At 43.5% G+C, this 22,835-nt stretch overlaps 1 protein-coding gene across 2 annotated transcripts in view; it reads left to right on the top strand.

Moving 5' to 3' along the window:
- The window catches only part of LOC115468125 (granulocyte-macrophage colony-stimulating factor receptor subunit alpha-like), a 56,507-nt gene that overhangs the window by 5,704 nt on the left and 27,968 nt on the right, over positions 1-22,835 (top strand). For both annotated transcript variants that reach the window (XM_030199654.1, XM_030199655.1), the window contains 4 exons: positions 5,240-5,403; positions 8,878-8,992; positions 15,585-15,705; positions 15,814-15,995. In XM_030199654.1, the coding sequence (XP_030055514.1) occupies positions 5,240-5,403; positions 8,878-8,992; positions 15,585-15,705; positions 15,814-15,995 (582 nt within the window). The remainder of the gene's footprint in view (positions 1-5,239; positions 5,404-8,877; positions 8,993-15,584; positions 15,706-15,813; positions 15,996-22,835) is intronic.

Genomic DNA, 22,835 nt, shown 5'->3' with positions numbered 1-22,835 from the left:
GTTCATGCTGACCTCCTTCCAATCTGCTCTTTTACGTGCCAAACAGGATTATTATATCCAACTGACCAACTCTCTTGGCTCTAATCCTCGACTTCTCTTCACCACATTGAACTCTCTCCTCAAGGTGCCCCCTCCCCCAACTCCCCCTTCATTATCTCCTCAGACCCTTGCTGAATTCTTTCACAACAAGGTTCAAAAGATAAACCTTGCTTTCTCTACCTCACCAGCTCTCCCTCCACTAGTCCGTTCCCCTCTCTCTCCTTCCCCTCATTCCCTTTCCTCCTTTCCTGAAGTTACTATTGAGGAAACTACACTTCTCCTTTCTTCCTCAAAATGTACCACCTGTTCCTCTGATCCCATTCCCACCCACCTTCTTAATGCCATCTCTCCTACTCTTATTCCTTTTATCTGTCACATTCTCAACCTCTCACTTTCCACTGCGACTGTCCCTGCTTCCTTTAAACATGCTGTGGTCACACCTCTCCTTAAGAAGCCTTCACTTGACCCTACTTGTCCCTCTAATTACCGACCCATCTCCCTCCTTCCTTTTCTCTCCAAATTACTTGAGCGTGCTGTTCACCGCCGCTGCCTTGATTTTCTCTCCTCACATGCTATTCTTGACCCATTACAATCTGGTTTTCGCCCTCTCCACTCAACTGAAACTGCGCTTACTAAAGTCTCCAATGACCTATTACTGGCTAAATCCAGAGGTCAATATTCCATCCTCATTCTTCTTGATCTTTCCGCTGCTTTTGACACTGTCGATCACAGCATACTTCTCGATACCCTGTCCTCACTTGGATTCCAGGGCTCTGTCCTTTCCTGGTTCTCTTCCTACCTCTCCCTCCGCACCTTTAGTGTTCACTCTGGTGGATCCTCTTCTACTTCTATCCCTCTGCCTGTCGGTGTACCTCAGGGTTCTGTTCTTGGTCCCCTCCTCTTTTCTATCTACACTTCTTCCCTTGGTTCATTAATCTCATCCCATGGCTTTTCCTACCACCTCTATGCTGATGACTCCCAAATCTACCTTTCTACCCCTGATATCTCACCTTGCATCCAAACCAAAGTTTCAGCGTGCTTGTCTGACATTGCTGCCTGGATGTCTCAACGCCACCTGAAATTAAATATGACCAAAACCGAGCTTCTCATTTTTCCCCCCAAACCCACCTCCCCGCTCCCCCCGTTTTCTATTTCTGTTGATGGCTCTCTCATTCTCCCTGTCTCCTCAGCTCGAAACCTTGGGGTCATCTTTGACTCTTCTCTCTCCTTCTCTGCTCATATCCAGCAGACCGCCAAGACCTGTCGTTTCTTTCTTTACAACATCCGTAAAATCCGCCCCTTTCTTTCCGAGCACTCTACCAAAACCCTCATCCACACCCTTGTCACCTCTCGTTTAGACTACTGCAATCTGCTTCTTGCTGGCCTCCCACTTAGTCACCTCTCCCCTCTCCAGTCGGTTCAAAACTCTGCTGCCCGTCTCATCTTCCGCCAGGGTCGCTTTACTCATACTACCCCTCTCCTCAAGACCCTTCACTGGCTCCCTATCCGTTTTCGCATCCTGTTCAAACTTCTTCTACTAACCTATAAATGTATTCACTCTGCTGCTCCCCAGTATCTCTCCACACTCGTCCTTCCCTACACCCCTTCCCGTGCACTCCGCTCCATGGATAAATCCTTCTTATCTGTTCCCTTCTCCACTACTGCCAACTCCAGACTTCGCGCCTTCTATCTCGCTGCACCCTACGCCTGGAATAAACTTCCTGAGCCCCTACGTCTTGCCCCATCCTTGGCCACCTTTAAATCTAGACTGAAAACCCACCTCTTTAACATTGCTTTTGACTCGTAACCACTTGTAACCACTCGCCTCCACCTACCCTCCTCTCTTCCTTCCCGTTCACATTAATTTGATTTGATTTGCTTACTTTATTTATTTTTTGTCTATTAGATTGTAAGCTCTTTGAGCAGGGACTGTCTTTCTTCTATGTTTGTACAGCGCTGCGTATGCCTTGTAGCGCTATAGAAATGCTAAATAGTAGTAGTAGTAGTTAATATTGGCTTATGGACTTTTCATTTAGGAAGCTATTCAACACTTTTTTAAACCCAGCTAAGCTAAATGCTTTTACCACATTCTCTGGCAACGAATTTCCAGCGTTTAATTACACATTGAGAGAAGAAATATTTTCTCCAATTCGTTTTAAATTTACTACTTTGTAACTTCGTTGCATGCCCCCTAGTCCTAGTATTTTTGGAAAGAGTAAACAAGCAATTCACGTTTACCTGCTCCACTCCACTCATTATTTCATAGACCCCTATCATATCTCCCCTCAGCTGCCTTTTCTTCAAGCTGAAGAGCCCTAGCCACTTTAGCCTTTCCTCATAAGGAAGTCGTCCCATCCCCTTTATCATATTTTGTCATCCTTCTCTGTACCTTTTTTTAATTCCCCTATATCTTTTTTGAGATGTGGTGACCAGACTTGCACACAGCATTCAAGGTGCAGTTGCACCAGGGAGCGATACAAAAGTATTATAAAATCCTCATTTTTATTTTCCATTCCTTTCCTAATAATGCCTAACATTCTATTTGCTTTCTTTGCTGCCACAGCACACTGAGCAGAGGGTTTCAAAATATCGTCAACGATGACTCGTAGATCCTTTTCTTGGTCAGTGACTCCTAACTCGGAACCTTGCATCACGTAGCTATAGTTCGGGTTCCTCTTTCCCACATGCATCACTTTGCATTTGCTCACATTAAACATCATCTACCATTTGGATGCCCAGTCTCCCAGTCTCGTAAGGTCCTCTTGCAATTTTTCACAATCTTCTTGCGATTTAACAACTTTGAATAACTTTGTGTCATCAGCAAATTAAATTACCTCACTAGTTATTCCCCTATCTAGATCATTTATAAATATTGTAAAAAGCAGCGGTCCCAAAACAGACCTCTGCGGAACCCCACTATCTACCCTTCTCCATTGAGAATACTGACCATTTAACCCTATTCTCTGTTTTCTATCCTTTAACCAGTTTTTAATTCACAATACAACACTACCTCCTATCCCACGACTCTCCAATTTCCTCTGGAGTCTTTCATGAGATACTTTGCCAAATGCCTTTTGAAAATCCAGATACTACTTATCATTTCTATAGCGCTACAAGGCATACACAGCGCTGTACACCATACACAAAAAAGACAGTCCCTGCTCAAAGAGCTTACAATCTAGATACACAATATCGAGTGGCTCACCATTATCCACATGTTTGTTCATCCATTCAAAGAAATGTAGTAGATTGGTGAGGCAAGATTTCCCTTCACTAAATCCAGTATATCAAGTTTTAATTCAATTTAAATTCAAGTGGGTGCACTTGTGAGTTATTATTAAACCAGCACAGTTAAAAAGGTGTTCGGCAACTGCACTGACAGGGAGTGTTCAGTCTGATAAAAAGTTCCTTCAAACAGGGCCTGTGTTAGACATGATGGGGCCCAGGGCAGACGTTAGGGAAGGGGCCCCAAAGCTTTTTTTTCAACTTCAGGCAGATTTAGGGCCCCCAGTGACATGGTGGGCTAGGGCAATTGCTCTGTTTGTCTAAACCTAACGCCGGCCCTGCCTTCAAATCAGACCAGGCTGCAGCAGGGGTGTAGCCAGACTTCGGCAGGAGGGGGTCCAGAGCCCGAGGTGAGGGGGCACATTTAACCCCCCCCGGTGCTGCCAACCCCTCCGCCATTGCCGACACCCACCCACCCCCGCCATTGCCAACCCTGCCGACGACCCTCTCGACCCCCCTCCCGCCGCCAACCCACCGTCGCCTACCTTTGTTGGTGGGGGACCCCAACCCCCGCCAGCCGAAGGACCCCAACCCCCACCAGCCGAGGTCCTCTTCTTCCTGCAAAAGGCTTCCTTCTGTTTCTGACGTCCTGCACGTTGTACATGCAGGACGTCAGACTCACAGAACGAAGCCTTGCAGTTCTTCACTCCTCCACTAACACTATCACACCTCCCAGTGAACCTGGAGAGCTCCTAATCCCATTTTTAGTAATCCCCTGGGGGAAACCCATACAGTTCTCTTACTCCCAAAGTCCCAGGGGATTACTTATATAATAATTTAAATAATGAAAAGACCATATTTTACCTACAAGCAAAATAGCCTCTGCACACATAGACCTCTGCTAATGAAAACTGAAATTAAAAGCCAGTGCTTATACAATGGCTGACTTCCCACCACATTTGGAGTGCTAGCTGATGTCAAATCTCCACTGAGAGATTAAATCCTAAGGAGTTTACCATAACAAATTTACAGACTTAAATTCCTGCTAAACTTTTGTATAAAGCTCATTTATTTGTAGCACTCTGTTTACCATATAAACTACTATGCAAGATCATAACTTCATTACTTGAAATCACATTATACACACACAAAAAAAGAATGAAAAGAGTAGCCCCCTCCCTCTCCTCCCCAGACTACCTTACAGTCCCTGGTGGTCTAGTGGTATAATCAGGGCAGGAGTGATCCCCAGTTCCTCTTGCCTGTGTGTGCTCTACTTTCAAAATGGATGCCATGACCTCTGGAGCTGTCTTGAAAGATTGTCAGTAGAGGTTATGGCAGCCATTTTGAGAGCAGCATGGGCAGAAGTGACTGGGGATCACTCCTGCCCTGGTTATACCCCTAGACCACCAAGGATTGTGCATACGTCTAGTAGCGCTTTAGAAATGATAAGTAGTAGTAGTAGTACTTCCATTGAAAGCAATGGCAGTAAAACCCAGACTGGCTTAATCTGTCCTCCTTTCTCTGGAGCCATATGGTAAGCCTACTGAGGGGGCATCTATAGGTGGGCAGGGGGGAGGCAACTCCTGTTTGGAGGGGAAGGGAGGAAGGGAGACAAACAAACAAACAGGACAAAGCCTACATTTTCAGCTTCCATTGAAAACACACAGTCAGTTTCAGCCCAAAGCAAAACCATGACAGCAGTCATTCATCTAAAACCGCAACCAGACAGAAAAAGGATTTTGGGCAGTTTTAGCACTGTAACCAAAACGGAAACTGAAATTCAGTTGACCTCTAATAGTATATTTACTGCTGCCACCTATCCATTTTACAGCACCAAATATGCACATTTTTAAAAAAAACACCGTGGCTGGGTTTCTAAAAAATTGGCTCACTTCTGACCTGGTAATGTTTTTTGTTTTTGTTTTGTTTTACAATGAAAGTGTTTTGTAAAATCAGATTTTGTTATATTTTTCAGTGGAGGACTTTCACATATCCCTTACAAACTTGAAGATGACTGTGTCAAAGCCAGGAGTTGTCCTTCTGACCTGGGACTGCAATGTAACTGATGATATACAGAAAGACACCAAATACACAGTTTCTGTGAGAAAATCACCAGGATCTGAGCCGGAAGAAAATCGAGTAAAATAGTCTATATATGTGCCCATAATTACTACTACTACTACTTAACATTTCTAAAGCTCTACAAGGGTTACGCAGCGCTGTACAATTTAAAATAGAGGGACAGTCCCTGCTCAAAGAGCTTACAATCTAAAAGACAAGTGAACGGTCAGTCCGATAGGGGCAGTCAAATTGGGGCCGTCTGGATTTACTGAACTGTAGGAGTTAGGTGCCGAACGCAGCATTGAAGAGGTGGGTTTTAAGCAAAGACTTGAAGATGGGCAGGGAGGGGGCTTGATGTATGGGCTCAGGAAGGTTGTTCCAAGCATAGGGTGAGGCGAGGCAGAATGAGCAGAGCCTGGAGTTGGCGGTGGTGGAGAAGGGTACTGAGAGGAGGGATTTGTCCTGTGAACGGAGGTTTCGGGCGGGAACGTAAGGGGAGATGAGGGTAGAAAGGTAGTGAGGGGCAGCAGACTGAGTGCATTTGTAGGTAAGAAGGAGAAGCTTGAATTGAATGCGGTATCTGATTGGAAGCCAGTGAAGTGACCTGAGAAGAGGGGTGATATGAGTATATCGGTTCTGGCGGAATATAAGACGTGCAGCAGAGTTCTGAACAGATTGAAGGGGGGATAGATGGCTAAGTGGGAGGCCGGTGAGGAGTAAGTTGCAGTAGTCAAGGTGAGAGGTAATGAGAGCGTGGACGAGAGTTTGGGTGGTGTGTTCAGAGAGGAAAGGGCGAATTTTGCTGATGTTAAAGAGGAAGAAGCGACAGGTCTTGGCTATCTGCTGGATATTTAATAAATAATTAATAAAACAGAACTACGTTCATATTACTCTATCCATAGATTCACACTCATGGGTCATGGTCCTTCATTTAGAAGCCCTATTTGTCATTTCCATGCCTAAACCAGCACTGCCCAGTTAAAAGCTGCTGAATATCAGCAACCTGCTCACTCAGCATGGTTGAAGTGGGCAGGAGCCCCGTGGTTTTTTTTTTTTTTTAGTGACTCCAAAATATATAAGCTCAACTTTAGGAGCTTGACTGGCAGTTTTGTAAAATCTTGCACATACACCTGGAGAGAGGAAGAGAAGAGGGAAACACGATGCTTAGAGGGTTACAGACTAGGGTTTGGCGAGGGGAGGAGGATGTCTCAGGGAAACAGGATACTGAGTGGGTGATAGACAGTTACAGGTGGGTTAGGAGACAGGAGGAGGAAGACTCAGGGAAACACGATGCTGAGAGGGTGAGAGACAGTTACAGACTAGGGTTAGGAGACAAGAGGAGGAAGTCTCAGGAAAACTTAATGCTGAGAGGATGAGAGACAGTTAAGGACTAGGATTAGGAGGGGGGGGGGGGGGGAGGAAGTCTCAGAGAACCACGTCATGATGAGAGGGTGAGAGAATTACAGAAGTAACAGACTACCAAAATGCCCTGTCATTGCAGTTGAAGAAAGAACATTCTGGCTTAGCTCCAGAAAAAAGTGTCAATCAAAGTGTAGCCTTAGCTCCTTGTGCAAGGGATGAAAGAAGTAAGAAGAAATACGGGACTGCCAGCATGTTCAGTAGCTGTCCCTGGAGCCATAACGACCAGAGCTAATTGTTTCCCATCATTGTTGAACTGTGTATAGAGATCAGTCTGATCCACAGCTGCCCCTCGGAGGCAGAGTGCCCTAAAGCAGAAAGCGTGGTCATGGAGAGCAAGGTTGTAGTCAGGGAGAGCAAGGTTGAAGCTACTGACAACTGTAAGTCCCAGTCAGGGAAGGGATTGAAAGCTGAAAGCAGTGGAACCAGTGAGTTCCAGGGGATAATTTACCCATCTGGGGCTTATCCTTAACCTTTTCACAAGGCATTCAGAAAACATTAGTAACCACAGGAGAGTTAACTGAAACACCACTGGAATAAGAGAGCAGGAAACCTGTTGCCATCCAACCAAGAAAGAGAGCGAGAGAGAGTCTCTGAGACTAAAGGCTAAAATCCACCATATTTCACCTAAATCAGGAAGAAAGTATAAAGAATAGCTAAGAGAGATTTTGATACACCATCATAAGGAGTTTATTTTACCATCTGCTAAACGTACAGAAGATGCTGGAGTTGGAAGTGAGTGAAGTAACACCAAGGAGACCTAGAAATGTTTCTTTTTCAATGTTGCAACCTTTTATCCTATGACCAATTTGTCTTTTACATTTCATCATTCTTCTATCGTATAGACTCTTTTTTGCCATTTTGTTGTCCTACTGTATCTGGCACTTTGTTATTTGCTTTACTGATCTCATTAATTGGAGAGGAACCCTTGATAGTCTGCAAGATTTGAGATTGAGAATGAGAAATATTACCGTGCATTTTGGCCAAAGACAATAAAAATTAATTATGTACCCGCCGCAGGGGTGACTCTCAGCCCTGACCAACGAGAGGCTGTTTACACAGACTAGGCTGAGATCAGGGAGACAACTACAGACTAGAACTGGCCAGGTGAGAGCTGGTAAGAGACAAGTAAATGGCAGACAAAGGTTAACAAAACATTTATCTTGAAGAAATGATTTTGGAGAATTTTACGTTGTTTTCATTGTATTTTATAAAGGTTTTTATTTTACATTTTGAGTGTAATAACTGACACTGGAGCATGACAGTGCTTTACTTATATTTAGTCTGTTTTCCCATGTTTAATAAATATTTTTAATGATTTTTGTTCCGTGTCTGGCCTAGGAGGAATTGTGCATAATGTATGACTTCCTTTTGCAACCCTGCCCCGCATCACCTATCTATCTGAAGTTCACATTATGAACTTGAGTGGTCTGTAACAAGACCATTTGATTACTGCAACCTCCCCAGAACTCAGGTCTTCTTGACAAGAGGAAAAGTGCATACCTCTTCTGTCTTTCCCCCTGGAGCTGGATCTCAACTGCTTCATTCTTTGATCCATGTGTAATCAAAGTACTAGGCGATACTGAGGTGGTACAATTTTGAGCTTTGGGCAAACAGCAGGATGTAAGCACCTCTCATGTCTACTAAAAGATAATGGAGGATCAGAAAGGACTTAAAGAGGAGATTGACTATATTTTCAATGGTTTCGGGAAACTTGGTTGCAAAAGTGTAGGGCTGGAGTCAGAGTAGGTATGTTGTGTAGATGCAAGGGGAGATTATGGTCCGGGCAGTCTTGTTGTTATACGGGGTGGGTAGCAGGAGGAGGAGGGAGGTTTCAAAACGGACTAGCAGGGCTGCACGTTAGTTTTTTTCACCTTCTACCCCAGTTTTGTTATCTTTCCCATGGACACATAGTTCCAAGAGAGTTAATTCAATTTTTTGTACATGGGGAAACAAGCTTAGCATGCATTTAATTTGTGTTGGATATTCACCCTATGCTCAAATGCCAGAATCTCATGGACATTCATTATGGCTATCCTGAAAACTTGCCCTGTTAGCAAATTTGTGCATTGCTGTAACCATAGTATCAAGAAAAAAGTTCAGAAACAAATACTTGCATGTTTTCTTTCATAGATATCAACTAAATATTTTGAAGACAAGATGGAACTACATAGAAGTTTATCATTCAACGTCACAACAAGCATAAAACACGTAGAGTTGTCTACAGAAGCCCATTACATTCCAGAAGGTAATGCAATGTTCTTTCAACATTCTGGCTGTTTGTAACTAATATTTCTGAGCAAATTGTCCTTTTTATGTTTCTTTCAAATGGCAGGTATGTTAAAGATTTAGCTACTTGTTTATTTGATTTTTGCTCAATCCTTTACATCAATAATTCTGCCTTACGTTTTCCAAATAATATATTTCCCTAGACAATAATGAAACAATGAAATTATATCATCTGTTTTATTTTAAAAAGAGCAAACTAATCAACAAAACGTGGATGGCAAAACACCATACAAAAGTGCCTAAGGGAGGAAAAAACCTCAGAAACAATGTCTGTGCACGTGAGGAGATATTTACTACTCAGTGTCACCCCAGACAAAACTTATAATTATTGACCAAAAACCTCCAGCACTATTATGCAAACAAATTGTGCACAGATATATTTGTATAAGTTAGTTTCAAGACAGTCTCAGTTTCCAAGTCATTCAAACGCTGTTATAGCTTCAATCAAATTTTGTGAAAAAAAAACTGCACTTATCTTTTTTCGTCCCTGATGGGGGTCCCATTTCACTAAACACTTCATCAAGGGTTGTCTAGTACACACTATGTAAAGAGCTATTTATTTATTTATTTGTTACGTTTGTATCCCACATTTTCCCACCTATTTGTAGGCTCAATTATGTTCAAGTATCCCCTGATGAAGCGTTTAGTGAAATGGGACCCCGTCAGGAATGAAAAAAGATAAGTGGTTCAATTCTTGCTTTTTCCTCCTAACACTCCTTGAGGCATTTTTTTGTAAGTCTAAGTGCTTTGAAAATGAGCCCCAAGCTTGCGACCTTGGGCAAGTCACTTCACTCTCTAATGCCTCAGGTATAGAACATAGATTATAAAAAAGGCCTCTTGAGCAGAAAAATACTGCTGTGTAGCGCAGCTTGGGATCAGAAAGGGGAATGAGATTTGATATACTGCCTTTCTGTGGTACAAGCAAAGCAGTTTACATGTAAGAACATAAGAATAACCATTCTGGGTCAGTCCAATGATCCACCTAGCCCAGTATCCTGTTTCCAACTGTGGTCAATCCAGGTCACAAGTACCTGGCAGAAACCCAAATAGTGCCAACATTCCATTCTACCAATCCCAGGGACAGCAGTGGCTTCCTCCATGTCCATCTCAATAGCAGACCACGGGCTTTTTTTCCAAGAAATTGCCCAACCCTTTTTTAAAACAAAGATACACTAACTGCTGTTACCACATTCTCTGGCAATGAGTTCCAGAGCTTAACTATTCTTTGAATGAAAAAATAATTCCTCCTATTTGTTCTAAAAGTATTTTCATGTCTCCTAGTCTTTATATGTTTTGAGAAAGTAAACAATGGATTCACCTTTACCCATCCTATTCCACTCAGCTGTCTTTTTTCCAAGCCCTAGTAGGCTCACAATCTAACCCCCTTGTTTACTGAGCCGCATTAGCGGCTGCTGCGCAGCAATACCAACAAAGCCCATTCAAAGTGAAATGGCTGTGTCTGCATTAGTGTGCGGCTTAGTAAACGGGGGGGGGGGGGGGGGGTACGTTTTTTATACCTGGGGCAATGGAGGGTTAAGCAACTTGCCCAGTGTCACAAGAAGCTGCAGTGGGAATTGAACCTGGTTCTCAGGGTAATGTATTAACCATTAGGCTACTCCTCCACTCAGGAGATCTGGAACAGTCTGAAAGCTGAAAACTGCTATAAATATGGCAATCGATCTTGACGCGAGGAAAGTAAACAAAAACAACAGAAACAGGAAGTCTATATGGTTCTCCAAACAAGTGGCTGAAAAAAATGAGGGCAATAGAGGCTTCGTTCAAGAAATACAAAAGAACTCAACGAGAAGATCATGGAAAAGATGACTGGATTATGCTCAAAGAAGCAAAGAGGGAAATGCGGCTAGCGAAAGTGCGGACAGAAGAAAAAATAGCTAAAGAGCTAAAGAGAGGTGATAAGACCTTTTTTAGATATATTGGGAAAAGGAGAAAAAATAGGAATGGATTTACAAGACTGAAAGATACTGAGAAACGCTATATGGAGAGTGATGAAGATAAAGCGAACATGCTACACAAATACTTCTCTTCAGTGTTCACAGAAGAAAATCCTGGAGAAGGACCACGGTCGGTTGCTGTGGGTTTATCTGGGAATGAGGGAGTAGATATTGCACCGTTCACAGAAGAAAGTGTTTATAAACGGCTTGAAAATCTGAACATGGACAAAGCTGTGGGGCCAGATGGGATACATCCCAGGGTATTTAAGGGGCTCAGAGAAGTCCTAGCTGGACCTCTTAAGCAGTGGCGTTCCGTGGTTGACTGACACCCGGGGTGGTTCGCCGCTGCGCGCACGCCCCGGGTGCAGTGCAACATGGCGGCACCCCCCCCTGGCGTGGACCCCCCAGCGCAGCGCCTCTCACTCCCCTCGACAGTCCCCACCTGCCTACCAGCTGAGCTCCGTGCAACCGGCACCTCGAATCTGCAGCACTGCTGACTGTAAAAGAAGAAAATTGTCTCGGCGTTGGCCCTTCCCTCACACTGTGTCCCGCCCTCTGATGTAACTTCCTATTTCCTTGAGGGCGGGACACAGTGAGGGAAGGGCCAACGATGAGACAATTTTCTTCTTTTACAGTCAGCAGCGCTGCAGATTTGAGGTGCCGGGTGCACGGAGCTCAGCTGATAGGCAGGTGGGGACTGTTGGATGGGGGGAGTGAGGGGCGCTGTGCTGGGGGGGGGTCCACGCCAGGGGGGGTGCCGTGCCACGCCGGGGGGGGGGGGGGGACGGAGCACCTCCCCACCCATTGACACCCGGGGCGGACCGCCCCCACCGCCCCGCCCTTGCTATGCCACTGCTCTTAAGGATTTATTTAATACATTTTTAGAGATAAGAGAGGTACCGAGGGATTGGAGACAAGCTGATGTGGTCCCTCTTCACAAAAGTGGAGACAGGGAAGAAGTGGGAAACTACAGGCTGGTAAGCCTCACATCGGTGGTAGGAAAAATAATGGAATCTCTGCTAAAGAAAAGGATAATGGACTTTCTAGAAGCCAATTGGTTACAAGATCCGAGGCAACATGGCTTTTTCAAAGGAAAATCCTGCCAAACGAATCTGATTGACTTCTTTGACTGGGTGACCAAAGAACTGGATGAAGGACATGTGATAGATGTTATCTACTTGGATTATAGCAAAGCCTTTGATACGGTCCCTCACAGAAGACTTGTGCTGAGAGGGCTGAACTGGATTGGAAACTGGTTGACTGGCAGAGGGTGGTGGTAAATGGAATCCGCTCAGAGGAAAGGAAGGTGAGTAGTGGAGTGCCTCAGGGGTGTGTTCTGGGGCCGATTCTGTTTAATATAATTGTGCGAGACATTACTGAAGGGTCAGAAGGAAAAGTTTGCCTTTTTGCAGATGATATGAAGATAGCCATTAAAGTGGATACCCTGGAGGGAATAGAAATCATGAAAATTGATCTCCAAACATTAGAAGAATGATCAAGGTTCTGGAAGTTAACATTTGATGCCAAGAAGTGCAGAGTGATGCACTTGGGATGCAGAAATACAAAAGAGATGTACCGGATAGGAGGGGAGAGATTGGTATGCTCGGTTCAGGAGAGAGACCTTGGGGTGATGATGTCTGAAGATCTCAAGGTGACAAAACAGTGTGACAAGGCGGTGGCCATGACTAGAAGGATGCTAGGCTGCATAGAGAGGAGCATAACCAGCAGAAGAAAGGAGGTGTTGATGCCCCTGTAAAAGTTGTTGGTGAGGTCCCACTTGGAGTATTGTGTTCAGTTTTGGAGGCCTTAACTTGACAAGGATGTAAAAAGACTTGAAGCGGTTCAGAGAAAAGCGACTAAAATGGTAGGAGGCTTATGCAGCAAGACGTACATGGAGCGACTTGCTGACCTAAACATGTATACACTGGAGGAAAGGAGAAACAGGTATTAATTTTTAAACAAACCTTTTCCAGAGACGGGAATGTGGTAGAACTAGACGGCATGAATTGAAATTGAAAGGGGGCAGACTGAGGAATAATGTCAGGAAGTATTTTTTTCACTGAGAGGGTGGTCGATACCTGGAATGCCCTCCCATGGGAGGTGCTAGAGATGAAAATGGTAACAGAATTAAAAAATGAGTGGGACAAGCACAAAGGAATCCTGTTTAGAAGGATCGGATCCAAAGAAGCTTAGGGGAGATTGGGTAGGAAAACCGGTGCTAGGCTGACTTCTTCAGTCTGTACCCCGATGGAGGCTGAGTAGATTTGGATGGGCCAGAGTGGAGCTTTTTGGGTGCTTGGACAACAACTTCAGAAATTTTAGAATAAGGCCAGTGCCGGGCAGACTTCTACGGTCTATGCCCTAAAAATGGCAAGGATAAATCAAGAACATGTATACATATGATGTATCACTTCATACCATATGTAATGAGTTTATATCATTGTGAAGACCGGATGGATGTACAGGTCTTTATCTGTTGCCAGCTATTACGTTCTATTACTATGTTATATATGTCCTTGGATTCTTGTAACCCAAGTGCATGACCTTGCAGTTCTTAGCATTATATCTTAGTTGCCAATTATCGGACCATTCTTCAGCACATTCACTCAGTTTAGAGGGAACAGAACTTCTTACCCTATTCATGTTTCTGAAACATTTTTCATGGGGTAGGAGTGATCCTGTGTTGCTATGGTTGCAATAAGCATGTAATATATGCAAAGTGTATACACTGATGCATGTATAGAAGTAAACTTCACATAGCATTTATTTATTTATTTATTTATTTATTTGTTACTTATATCCCACATTTTCCCACACATGACAATTATTATGACTTTATATGTTTTTTTCAAATTTATTTATTTATTTATTGTATTTGTACCCCACATTTTCCCACCTTTTTGCAGGCTCAATGTGGCTTACAGAGTATAGATATGATAACGTCGTTACATGATTTAAAAACAGTCGATCATAAGCAGAGGTGAAAGAGGATTTAGATGGAAGGTGTTAGGTAAGGTCGTGTGACAGGTGTTTTTTGGTCTACTTGGGTAGTTTAAGGAATGATTTGTTTCATTGAGGGTGACTTTTGTAGGCTCTGTTGAAGAGATGTGTTTTCAAAGCTTTGCGAAAGCTGGTTAGATTGGTCATGGTTTTCAGGGCCATGGGTAGTGCGTTCCAAGACTGTGTGCTTTTGTACGCAAAGGTAGTAGCATAAGCCTGTTTTTATTTCATTCCTTTACAGCTGGGGAAGTTCAGATTGAGGAATTTGCGGACTAATGCAGGCAATGGTCTTAATGAGATGCTTATGCAGATCTTCCACACAGATCTTTGAAAGCTTGCAGATGCTACAAAATACTGTGACCAGGTTTATCATAGGATTGTATCCCTATACCCATGCCTCTTCTATGCTTTAGCAATTACAGTGCTTGCCTATTGATTTTCATGTTCATTTTAAATGGTTAAAAACTATTTTTGATGTATAAAATGGAATCTGCCCAGTCTATCTGAGTATGACGTATGAGGAGAGACTTTCTGAACTAAACATGTATACTCTGGAGGAAAGGAGAAGCAGGGGGTGATATGATACAGACGTTCAAATATTTGAAAGGTATTAATCCGCAAATGAACCTTTTCCGGAGATGGGAAGGCGGTAGAACGAGAAGACATGAAATGAGATTGAAGGGGGGCAGACTCAAGAAAAATGTTAGGAAGTATTTTTTCACGGAGAGAGTAGTGGATGCTTGGAATGCTCTCCCGCGGGAGGTGGTGTAAATGAAAACGGTAACGGAATTCAAACATGCATGGGATAAGCATAAAGAAATCCTGTGCAGAAGGAATGGATCCTCAGGAGCTTAGTCAAGATCGGGAGGCGGGGCTGGTGGTTGGGAGGCGGGGATAGTGCTGGGCAGACTTATACGGTCTGTGCCAGAGCCGGTGGTGGGAGGCGGGGATAGTGCTGGGCAGACTTATACGGTCTGTGCCAGAGCCGGTGGTTGGGAGGCGGGGCTGGTGGTTGGGAGGCGGGGATAGTGCTGGGCAGACTTATACGGTCTGTGCCCTGAAGAGCACAGGTACAAATCAAAATAGGGTATACACAAAAAGTAGCACATATGAGTTTATCTTGTTGGGCAGACTGGATGGACCGTGCAGGTCTTTTTCTGCCGTCATCTACTATGTTACTATCTGAGTATGTGTCAGGTTGCTGACTGTGGTCATCTGCCATAGATTTATTGGTGATCCCGGGATTGGCTGAGCCTCGATTGATTTTGTGGCCCTCTTGGTGGAATGCTCTCCCTGAAGATATCCCCCTTTGTTCTATCTATAGTATTGATGCTTAGCGAAGTCTTGAACAAGCATTCAAGCTCTGAGTGGGGTCACTGTCAAGACTGTTATATATTAGATGAAGGGTAAAACTATGTGCTGATGGGTAGGAATTGTTCACAATGAGATATATAGGAGTGTATAAATGTTAGAATGTGCCTCTTTATGTGATTCTCTGGGAGGGGTGGTAGGTATTTTGTATAGTAAATCACTTTCAATTATTAAGAGAGGCAATTAAGCAATGTGAATGAATAAATACTTACATAAGATGTGTTGCAGGCTTCAATGGAACATCAGCAGAAAATTTCTCCTGTGTGGCGTATAATGTTACTTTTATGAACTGTTCCTGGGTTGTGGGCAGGGAAGCTCCACAAGATATCCAGTATTTTATGACACTGAGGTAAGTAAAAAAAATTTTTTAATCACTCTAGTTAATAAAAGTTTCATAACTTATTTGACCTATGTCTTAATAGTTCTAACTATATCTGAAATCTTTTGGAATGTACAGGCAAGGAGAAACAGTGGAAAAATGTCAGCACTATAAAAAGAATTCTTTCAAAAGACACATCGGCTGTAATTTTCAGAACCTGAGCATAAGCTTTGGTAGCAAAACTTATGCACTAATACATGGTTCCAGCAAAATATCACAAATCCAGATTTTCGACAAATGGTTCGAAATCAACAAATATGGTATGGATAGTGTGTTTCTTTTTTTTTTTTTTTTTTTTGGGGGGGGGGGGGGGTAAAGTGGTATAAAAATAATTATTATACCTACATTGTTGGGTGTCTACCCAGGTGCAAAGTCAGTAGATATTTTGGAACCATAGACTGTACAAATGTTAAAAGTAAGAGAGTGTGTGTGTGTGTGGGTGGGGGGGGGGGTTACTTTCCCTTTGAAAACTGCCCAATGGTTGCAGCTGCTTTGTGGCCATAAAGCTGGGAAACAAGCATGTGTGCATATATGCTGTTTCCTAATCCTACTCGAAAAACATCCCTGAGAATACCTCCTAACCCACCCACTTTAAAACAGCTTACAGGTGGGCAGTTTTCAGATAGCCTTCTCACGTAAGTAAATCAGTATTTAGCCAGCTAAAAAGATTTTGAAAGTCCTTCATCTATTGTACTAATCCATAAGTATTTCCCCTAAATTTTTTAATATAAATTGATTTATTGAATCAAAACTACATTACATAGGCATCAACAGGGTAAGCGTACTTGTATCGTGTATCATGGGTGCATCAACAAAAAACAATACATTGTTTACAATCACAATGTTATTTACCTACCTACCCACCCACACACACACCAACCCACCCCTCCCAAATCTCTGAGAGGCATCAAATAAGGACAACAGATACAGAGAGAAACACATAGAATGTAGTTATGGTTAATCATATATAATCATGTTAATTCAAGAAACGGCTACGAGCTATCGGATTAAGTGTGGACCCAAATCTCTCCCAGTACTTTTGAAAGTTCCTTCCCTTTGCTGAGGCAATGTCTTTCACGTCCATCCTCTCTAAAGCTAACTGAGTTATCATCTGCGAGCGCCAAGTAGAATACAGAGGTGAAGTCCTCTCTCTTCCACTGCTGAAGTATCACCTCCCCTAATTTTTAAATCAGTATAAAAAACTGGACACACTTGTTAAGCCAAACAAATTAGTTGCCAGGGGCTGCAAAAGAGGTCATTTTAGAAGCCTCATGTGTGGTAAGTAATTGCAAGTTTTCTAGTGCCAAAACAAGCAAGCAAACAAGAGCCCACACTCCACACAAAGCCAATAAGCAGAATAACAGCAGAGGATGTTTCAGGATGCAGATTCTGTGCATGGTCTGGGTAGTCTAAAAATATATATGCATTCCCGATTTTGCACAGGTGTAAACTACCATCCTGATCCTCAGAAACATTTATCTGGATAGTATCAACTGTGCAGAAGAGTGCAATTCAGATAGGGCCGCCGAGAGACTAGAGGCAGGGCCGCTGCCCCCCCCCCCCCCCCCCCCCCCCCCCAGGATCGTTGCCACTGCCCCCCCCCCCGTCAGGATCGCTGCTGCAACTCAAATACCTTGGGACTGGTGGGGATCCTGAGGTCTCGCCAGCGGAAGAATCCAGCACTGCGCTTCACTCCATGCCTGCCCTGCCCCTGCGGCTGCTTTTTTCTCTTGTCGCACATGCTTGGTTTCAAACCTGAGTATGCGCCTGAGGGGAAAAGCAGCCGCTTGGCACAGCAGTAGAGGTGGAGCGAACAGCAACGATGGAGGGGGGCCCATGCTGGAGTTTTCTCTCTCTTGCTCCTGTCAGGTCGCGATCACCCAGGTCCCGTCAGGAGCAGAGAGAGAGACCCCAGCGCTGGGCTCCCCTTGGAGGCTGGGCCTGGGGAATTTTGCCCCCCCCCCCTCGCCTCCCTCTCAGCGACCCTGAATCCAGATAGCGGCTCATGTGAATGTATGTACTGTGGAACATTGGCATGTACTCGCAGTTTAGTGCATAGCAGAAAAATAGTCATTTGTGTATGTGTCAGCAGACGTATACATGACTAGAATATTGGAATTTACGCATGTTCTTGCTGTCTACATCTAAGCGGCACCTTATAGATTTATTTATTTATTAGGATTTATTTACCACCTTTTTGGATGCATTCACTCAAGGCGGTGGACAGCAAAAATAAGTCAAACATAGGCAATAGACAATTATAGCAGTAAAAATATTCAAATAATAGTACAAAGTATGGCATAGTATACTACATTACAATGTCGACACAATAAGAAGCAAAACATTTAATAGACTGCCATTACAAAGAAAGCAGCAACAGGACAATATGTCCTGTACGAAAATCTCCTTCCCAACACCACAGGAGACAGTACATTGGACTATCTCCCTATGAGATGGACCAATCGCTATGCAAATGCTAGAGAAGCTACAGAGGTACCTGCAACTATATAGTAGATTAAGAGCACACGGGAATGCAACATAATAACATAATGCTTTATACAAGGATGTGATCAATAATCGATATAACTATGTAATCAATGCAAACGTATAATCAGCATATAATCAGTATATAACCGAGAAATTAATTAGCTTGATGATTTTTAGCTATCAAACATATAAACGGCGAGTGACCGACTCACTCGCAAATGCGCAGTAGAGACTTCCCTCTCTGTCCCGCCCCCGCGTCAATACGTGATGACGAGGGCGGGACAGAGAGGGAAACTGCGCCACCAAGGTTGATACCGCACCCGCCCACCCGAGGTCACCGCTACTGTTACCCCCCCCCCCACACACACACACACACCCGGCCCGGGCCCTCTCTCCGCTACTAAACTTACACATCCATTCGCCGGAACGCAGCATGCACATCAGCTGAGCTGCCATCGGCCTTCCTTCCCTGCCTGTGTCCCGCCCTCGCTGACGTTACGTCACAGGAGTGCGGGACACAGGCAGAGAAGGAAGGGCCGACGGCAGCTCAGCTGATGTGCGTGCTGCGTTCTGGCGAATGGATGTGTAAGTTTAGTAGCAGACTAGAGAGAGAGGGCCCGGGCCGGGTGGAGGGATGGCGGCGACTCCGGGGGGGGGGGGGGGGGGGGGGAAACGGTAGCGGTGGCGACCTCGCGGGGAGGGAGGGGGAAGAAAGGAAAACCCCAATACCAGCCCATTTTTACGGGCTCAACTGCTAGTATATACATATGTAAGAGTATGATTAAACCTGCAGATTAATAGGTTAAAAGATATTGCCTTTGTAATTGGATTTTGTTGCTCAATCGCAGATATGGGTTAGTCCCAAGAGGGGTTAGAATAAGACAGAGATGGTATCTATGTTGTGATTAGGATGTCAAAATCTTTGCCATACCAGCTTTCAATCAGACTCTCCAAATAGATAGCTTTACAGGATACCTTCTGGAATGGATGGTACCATGCTAGACAACCCTGGTGTCACCCTATGAGGGGAAACTTGAGACCCCTCCACTGGAATAGTGGTGGGCCGAGCTCTATAACCTAAGCTGCTGAAAAGCACTGACTAGGCCTGAAAATCTGATGATGGCCTGAGTGCCTGCGGAAGCAGGACCGCTTGGCAAGCCTTATTAGGATCTAGTGTGACATTCAAATACAATGTAAGGGCCAAGATGGAGGCATTAATGGCTAAAATAGTAAGAAGATTGGTTCATAAGATGGAGTCTGCTTTTGTTAAGATGGCGTCCAGTTCATGAGATATGAATACTAATCTCTGTATGTTATGAAAGATGTTTACACTTCAGGAAATGGCAGTTATGAAGAAATAGGTGGGCACCTGATCTGCAGTTAAGCAAACTGTCAGAAAGTATGATTCACATATGAAAAAAATGTGTGCCCGTTGAATTGAATGGCCAGCAGATGCTATTTAAGGTCTGCATATCTAGGCGGAGTTTGGAATTTTCCCCAACTCTACCCAGAGGGCAGAACTATGGTCGGTCCACCTGAGAATCTGACTGATGAGTGTGCCAGATTGAAGTTCCAATTGGTGAGAATAAAGAATATTTCTACCATTTACTTTCCTAGTCTGTGCCTAAACTTCTTGACTGCCTATCTGTTTCTTGGGACATTCTTACACAAATAGTGTTCACACAAGTAAGGTGCCTCCTACTCCTTAGTGCACTGTGTGGGAGAATAGTTACCCTAAGACACACTTAGACACCAGGAGTCAGAAAGGCGAGGTCCTGGGTAACAGACTTAAAATGAGCCTTCTGAAACCCACTCTTCATCTTCGTGGGCATGGGTCCCCCGGAGGTCTAGAGAGGGGTAAATAAAACACATTCTATTTGCTTTCTTAGCTGCCACTTCACACGGAGCAGAGGTTTTTTAATGAATCATCAATGATGACACCTAGATCCTTTTCTTGGACAGTGATTCCTAATGTGGAACCTTGTATCATGTAGCTACAGTATGGGTTCCTCTTTCCCAAATACATCACTATGCACTTGTTCACATTAAGCGGTATCTGCCATTTGGATGCTCAGTCTCCCAGTCTCTTAAGGTCCTCTTGCAGTTTTTCTCAAACTTCTTGTGATTTAACAACTTTGAATAACTTTGTGTCATCAGCAAATTTAATTATCTCATTATTCCCATCTCTAGATCATTTATGAATATATTAAAAAGCAGCACTCAGCACAGACCCTTGAGGAACCCCACTAAATACTCTTCTCAATTGAGAATACTGACCATTTAACCTTACTCTCAGATTTCTATCTTTTAACCAGTTTTTAATCGACAATAGGATATTTCCTCCTATCCCATGACTTCCTAATTTCTTTCATGAGGTACTTTGTCAAACGCCTTCTGAAAATCCAGATACACAATATCAACCAGCTCACCTTTATCCACATGTTTGTTCATCCCTTCAAAGAAATGTAGTAGATTGGTGAGGCAAGATTTCCCTTCACTAAATCCATGTTGACTTTGTCTCATTAATCCATGCATTTGTAAATGCTCTGTAATTTTGGTCTTTATAATAGTCTCTACCATTTTGCCTGGCACCTATGTCAGGCTCACTAGTTTCCTGGATGACCTCTGGAATCCTTTTTAAAAATTAGCACTACATCCCCGAGAATAACTCCTAACCCACCACATAGATGTATTACAGGTGGGTAGGCCATGCCTTCATCCCTCCAATGTTAATTTGCTCAATCAGGGCACCTTTTTGTATTCTGGACATGATTGAAACAGGTCTAGAGAAAAATGTCCTCCTTTTTTGCCTTGGATGTTTCTTCCCATTCCATTATCTCTGAAAGACATCCTAATTGTGGGCCCACCCTAGTCCTGGACAAAACATGCCTTCAACATGCCCCCTTACTATTTGGACAAACTGCCGTGTAAAACATCCAAATTCTGACTTTTGAAAATCGTGATTTGGATGTTTTCGGCAGATGGACCTTTTTGTGGCCATTTTGAGATATCCATCTGCTTCGAAAATTGACCCCATAGATAGATATGATAGAGTAGCAGGAGATAGAAAATAAGGGGACTAATTTAAAGAAAGTTGCACATGAAGTCAGAAAGGTACATGGATATACAACCAAGGCCTTAACCCCTTCATCTATGCAAACGATGTCACAATATACATTCCTTACAAATTTAAACTGACAGAAATCACCAACGAAATCAAGATCAGCTTGAACATCATGGACTCTTGGGCAAATGCATTTCAACTAAAACTCAACAAAGAAAAAACACACTGTCTTATCCTCTCATCCCAACACAGCGCGGACATCCCCACAAGTATCAACACCCCAGATTACACCCTCCCTATCTCAGACAACCTGAAAATCCTCAGCGTTACATTGGACCGCAACCTAACACTAGAGAGCCAAGTGACATCCACAACAAAGAAAATGTTCCACTCAATGTGGAAACTCAAACGCGTGAAACAATTCTTCCCAAGGGAAACATTTCACAACTTGATACAATCAATGTTACTAAGCCATGTAGACTACTGCAATGGAATTTATGCAGGATGCAAAGAACAAACCTTAAAGAAACTTCAGACCGCTCAAAACACGGCAGCTAGGCTTATCTTTGGAAAAATGCGATTTGAAAGCGTAAAACCCCTCCGTGAAAAACTACACTGGCTCCCAATCAAAGAATGCATTGCTTTCAAAATCTGTACTCTGGTTCACAAAATTATCTACGGTGAAGCCCCGGGATACATGACAGACTTGATCGACCTACCAACTAGAAACACATCCGAATCAACACGAACGTACCTAAATTTGCACTACCCAAGCTGCAAAGGACTCAAATACAAATCACCTTACGCATCCAGTTTCTCCTACATAAACACACACCTGTGGATCGCATTATCAAAAGCCTTGAAAACTACGTACGACCACCTAAACTTCCGGAAAAAAACTAAAAACTAACCTGTTTAAAAAGGCATACCCTACCAATTCAACATAAATGCCTGATCTCTGCAACACAACAAAACTATAAAGTACATAATGGACATAACACAACTCTTCCTTTGTACGATTCCTTAATGTGGCTGTACCACATGAACTTTATCTTACCACAACATCACTTTGTATTTGTTTACACCGGAGTCTGCAAACGCCTCTCCGGAACTATGTAATCCACATTGAGCCTACAAATATGTGGGAAAAGGTGGGATACAAATGTAACAAATAAAATAAATAAATAAAATAATCTTAGCTAGGGTAGACGTGGATAAGCATGTCCTGCTACAGTATGTGCAGTCGGTGTCACTTCTTGTGTGTGTGACTAGCAAGTTAGTTATTTCTTCCATTAAAGGCCTTGGCGATGAGCCAAGCTTTCACCTGCTTTCTGAAGTAGAGTTAGTCTTGTGCTGAGTGAAGCCTTTCAGGGAATACCCATGAATGCTGAAATTCGCACACAGTAACAGTTACCACACAAGCATGGGTCATCCTGTGCTAAATCTCCCACATTAATTGCTTTCCACAGCAGAGGGTGGGAAATGGTTGGAGAAGGTGGGTTACGGGTATGGCTAATGTTTGCAGATACTATATAGTTATTTACCCTTG

This window comes from Microcaecilia unicolor, chromosome 4, assembly GCF_901765095.1.
Source record: "Microcaecilia unicolor chromosome 4, aMicUni1.1, whole genome shotgun sequence".
Taxonomy (NCBI): domain Eukaryota; kingdom Metazoa; phylum Chordata; class Amphibia; order Gymnophiona; family Siphonopidae; genus Microcaecilia; species Microcaecilia unicolor.
The sequence above is the reverse complement of the archived record's forward strand: the minus strand, read 5'-3'. Positions and strand labels throughout refer to the sequence as shown.